The 5,000-nt window shown below is 44.6% G+C and overlaps 1 protein-coding gene across 1 annotated transcript in view; it reads right to left on the reverse strand.

The window, feature by feature from the left end:
* Positions 1–5,000, reverse strand: part of LOC122247748 (uncharacterized) — a 239,432-nt gene that overhangs the window by 14,578 nt on the left and 219,854 nt on the right. The window contains exons 6-7 of the mRNA XM_086544825.1: positions 2,803–3,020; positions 2,335–2,448 (exon numbers count right to left, since the gene is read on the reverse strand). Of these exons, the coding sequence (XP_086400951.1) occupies positions 2,335–2,448; positions 2,803–3,020 (332 nt within the window). The remainder of the gene's footprint in view (positions 1–2,334; positions 2,449–2,802; positions 3,021–5,000) is intronic.

The following is a 5,000-nucleotide window of genomic DNA, read 5'->3' on the forward strand; positions in this document are numbered from 1 at the left end:
TGTTTTGTTTTGTTGTGACATATTTCTAATTATTTTACGTCGTGCATGATTTCCAGAAACAAATTCAGTGTGTTTAGAAATAAAACAACAACGAAAGTAGATGTAAAATTCTAATTAGAATGCAGCGTAAGTAAACAACAACAACAAAAAAGAAAGTTTGAAAATCGCGCGTAACAAATTTCAACAGGTTTATCTAAAACGTTGTGTTTTGCCAACATCAGAAAACTTTTATTTTGGGTCTGCGTATACGATATGTCAATAAACCATTTGAATTGTAAATATAAGCTCATTGCTTTACTCTATATCATGAAATATGCATCTAAATAGTAACTGGGATTAATTAAGCTCAATCTATTTATAACCGTCAACAGAAATCGATAGATAGAAAAACAAGCTAATAAAATACCTATGCAACTACAATAATAACAACCATAACACCATAAACCGGACGTATCACCATAGAATTAAAACCATACAAAATGCTTAAAAAAAAACAAAAACAGACCGTACCGTAGAAATCCAATAATAACACCCATTCTGAAATAACTATCGAGGTTAGAAAAAAGACCATACAGAATTCAATCCCTTGATGAACACAAGTTATAATCTACGAGAATTTCTTCTCTATGCTATCAAGAGAACACACGCAAAGGTGTTGAAGTACATTTGTCTAACGTAAGTGGAAGAGCATGTTATCAAACAGAGTGCTTTCCATCTCATCTTATACTTGAGAGGAAAGTTTGTGCTGGTGATGATCTACGTGCTAAAGTGTCACTCTTTTTTATCACACTACGTTGCGTGTCTCACTCTCTTTTACTCTACGTGTCAGTGTGTGAGTGTATGTGTGTGTGTCTCACTCTTCACAAACTACAATCCTAGTAAAACTATTAGCTTTTAGACAGCCCGAAAGGGCCTCTACAATCCGGTGCTGATGTTAGTTGTGGTTATGTGTTATGGTGATATGGTGATGAGTTTGATGGCATGATAGTGTAAAGGGAAATGCTATGGTAGTGTAGAGGGAAATGCTATGGTAGTGTAGAGGGAAATGCTATGGTAGTGTACAGGGAAATGCTATGGTAGTGTAGAGGGAAATGCTATGGTAGTGTAGAGGGAAATGCTATGGTAGTGTAGAGGGAAATACTATGTGGTGTAGAGGGAAATGCTATGGTAGTGTAGAGGGAAATGCTATGGTAGTGTAGAGGGAAATGTTATGGAATTGTAAAGGGAAATGCTATGGTAGTGTAGAGGGAAATGTTATGGTAGGGAAGAAAGATATGTTATGGAATTGTATAGGGAAATGCTATGTAGTGTAGAGGGAAATGCTATGGTAGTGTACAGGGAAATACTATGTGGTGTAGAGGAAAATGCTATAGTCGTGTAAAGGGAAATAACATGGCAGTAAAGAGGAATATGCTATGGTAATGTATAGATAATGGGTCTACTGTTATGGTAGCGTAAATGGGCAATGCCGTACTATAATGGTAGTGTCTCGTGAACAGCTGTAATGCCATGGTTGTGTTAATTGAAATTATTTAATGTCATAAATACTGTTAGAGTTTCGTAATGGTTGTGACGTTATGATTGTGTTTAAGGAAAACGATGTGATAAAGTAATGGTGGTAATGATTTTAATGGAGTGGAAAGAGTGCTATTAAGTGGTGATGAGCGATAACAGAAGGAGGAAAAGAGTATTAAAATTAATACGAAGATGGCTTTTGGAGAAAATGGTGATGATTTTTGTGGTGAATGAAGAAGTGAGAGTGACGGGGAAGGGAGAGACGGAATGATAATGGCGGTGATGAAGATGGTAGGCATGTCAGAAGTGAAATGAGAGGAGTGGACATGTCATAAATGGCATGAGAGGAATGGGCATGTCAGAAGTGAAATGAGAGGAGTGGGCATGTCAGAAGTGACATGAGAGGAGTGGGCATGTCAGAAGTGAAATGAGAGGAATGGCCATGTCAGAAGTGAAATGAGAGGAAAGAGCATGACAGAAGTGACATGAGAGGAAAGAGCATGACAGAAGTGACATGAGAGGCATGAAATCTGTGTCGGAAGTGAACTGAGAGTGATGAGCTTGCGTCGGAAGTGAAACGAGAGGGAATGGCAGAAGTGACAGACAGACAGACAGAGGAAGACGGCGCGTGCCCAGCTGGGTGCCTTTCCAAAGTCAAGTCCAGGTCCCTCGAGGAAGGGCACGAGAGCGTGGTCGCCTCCTGGTGCTGCTGCAGGCGTGTGTACTCGTAAAGGCTGACAGAAGGAGGGAGGCCGTCGTAGCGGAGTGGTCTTTAGAGGAGGGGGAGGGGGAGGGGGGGGGAGGAGGAGGGTAACCTACCGTCGTCCCTCGGGAGTGCTCCTGCCGCCCTCCGCCGTCGGGGTGTCCTGAGGGCGTCGGGCCGGGGAGGACTCGGCCGACGGGACTGCTCCTCCTGCGGCCGGGGATCCGCGTCTTCGCATAATCACACACAGAGGTTACTGCCACGCCCGCTGCCGCCCTCGCCGAGTGAGGGCGGGTGTTAGAACTATGTTATATTGATCAGTGTTGCAACCGTCACGTGACCAAGGAGAAGGAGATAAGGGAGAGATAGATAGATAGAGAGAGAAGAAGAAGAAGGAGAAGGATAAAAACCGAGAAAGGAAGTGAGAGAAAAAAAAAGGGGGATGGGAAGAGAAAACAGGAGAGAGAGAGAGAGAGAGAGAGAGAGAGAGAGAGAGAGAGAGAGAGCGAGAGGGTTAAGGCAGAGTGACCGTTTTCATGACCTTTCTTTTTTTTCTCCCCTGACTTTACCTCTCGTGGACTTACCCGCTCGTGGAGGACTTGAGGTCAATGGCGTCCAGATCGTCCTGGGAGCGGTTGAGCTTGCCGAGGGTGAGGAACGAATCCGCCAGGACCGCCTTAGCCGTGGCCAGATCATCCGCCAGACGGGACACCATGGATCCTGCGCGCTTGGCTGTCTCGTGTAGGCTCACTAAGGACGTCTCCTGCTCGATGTCTGTCTCCATGCGATCCAGCCCGCGCGTCTGTGGGAGGAGGAGGAAGAAGAAGGGGCGGGAGGCCGTTAGGACACCTCGTCTCGTCTCGACTCTCCTGCAGGACGGAGAGAGAGGGAAAGGAAGGAAAGCGACCGGAGAAGGATACGCTTCAAGCTTCCGGGGGGTGGGGGGGTTGCTTTTTATGGGTGGGGGAAATAAAAAAAAAAGGGGGGGGGACGGGGGGTGATGAGCTGTCTTTCTTGAATGGGTTTGGGATTTCGTATCGATTAAATGTGAAGCTTGGCTTGGGGGTAAAGAAAAAATCATTTTGTATAACTCGAAGACCTCATCTTAAATAGCTACAATACCTAAATAGCTGCGAGATTTATTTCGGACTAAAACCCATTTTGAATACCTGCAAGATCTTATCTTTAATATCTGCAATACCTCATCTTAGATAGCTATAGATTCCAGTTCTGTGAATAGCTATAAATCCTCCTTTTTAATAGCTAAAAAAGACCTTCAGAATAACCACAATACCCCATTTAAAACTACTATAAAAGCTATACAACCATATATGGCTTGCTATAACGTCAGCTGTTCCTACATGAATTTACTATAGATAAAAAAAAAGAAAAAAAATCTAGCACGCTTCATATTGACAAACTCTGCGGCTTCTGTTAATATTGACGATGTTGATGGTGTGGTGAAGGTTGTAGAGGAGGGAGGAGGAGGGGAGGAAGAGGAGGGGGAGGAGAAAGAGAAGGATTAGGAAGAGTGGGAGGAGGAAGAGGAGGAGGAGGAGAAAGAGAAGGATTATGAGGAATGTGAGGAGGAGGAATAGGAGGAGTGGGAGGAAGAGAAGGAAGAGGAGGAGGAGGAGGAAGAGAAGGAAAAGGAGGAAGAGGAGGAGGAAGAGAAGGAAGAGGATGAGGAGGAGGATGAGAAGGAAGATGAAGAGGAGGATGAGGAGGAGGAGGAGAAGGAAGATGAAGAGGAAGAGGAGGAGGAGGAAGAAAAAGAGGAGAAGGAGGGGGATAAAAACCGTGACAAAAAAAAAGGGGGGAGGAGGTAATTGTCAGTGAGACAGAGGCGGAAATAAAAAAATAGAAAAAGAACACAGAATAGAAAAAAGGAGATACAAAGAACGATAAAAATGAGAGAGAAGTACTTACAGAGCACAATTGAAACTAAGGTATGAAAAAAAGGAAGGTACGAAAAAGAACAAGTCAGAGTTCGCGCAAATGTCGTGCCATTTGGTGATAATGGGAGAGAGAGAGAGAGAGAGAGAGGGGGGGGGGGGGGGGGGGGGGGGGGGGAGAGAGAGAGAGAGAGAGAGAGAGAGAGAGAGAGAGAGAGAGAGAGAGAGAGAGAGAGAGAGAGAGAGAGAGAGAGAGAGAGAGAGAGAGAGAGAGAGAGAGAGAGAGAGAGAGACGGCAGAGGTAGATAGATAGATAAATAGAGAGAGAGAGACGACAAAGATAGATAGATAGACAGATAGAGAGATAGATAGATAAAGAGAGAGAGAGAGAAAGAAAGAGAAAGAGAGAAAGAAACAGAGACACAGAGAAAAGACACAGATAAAAATAAAGAGAGAGAGAGAGAGAGAGAGAGAAAGAGCCCCGAGTGCAGCATTAACCTAGACCCTTGAAGACTTAAAGAGGAGAGGGGAGAGGGGAGAGAGGAGAAGGGGGGGGGGAGCCGAGGTCAGTGGGTGAAAGGGGGGCGGCGTATGGGAACCTACAGCTTTAACTTGTACCAAGGGATGCTTAGTCGATGCCAGAAGACCCGCAGGCGGTGCGAACACGAACAAAAGCGGTCATGTCGATAGGGATCAACATGCAGGGCTATCCAATTGGCAAATGAGCATAGTGGTTGGGATTGTCTGTTTCTTAATGGTCCCGGAATCGTAGGGTGATTATAATGCTTCAAGTGTGATGTTAGTTTTAGATAGGGAGGGTTTACGGCGGGAATTGTTTCTTCGTAGTGTTGTCTTACTTTTTTCTAATGCAAATGAGTGAAGGAATA

This window comes from Penaeus japonicus, unplaced genomic scaffold, assembly GCF_977035675.1.
Source record: "Penaeus japonicus unplaced genomic scaffold, GWHDUDI00000001_assembly GWHDUDI00000015, whole genome shotgun sequence".
Classification (NCBI taxonomy): Eukaryota; Metazoa; Arthropoda; class Malacostraca; order Decapoda; family Penaeidae; genus Penaeus; species Penaeus japonicus.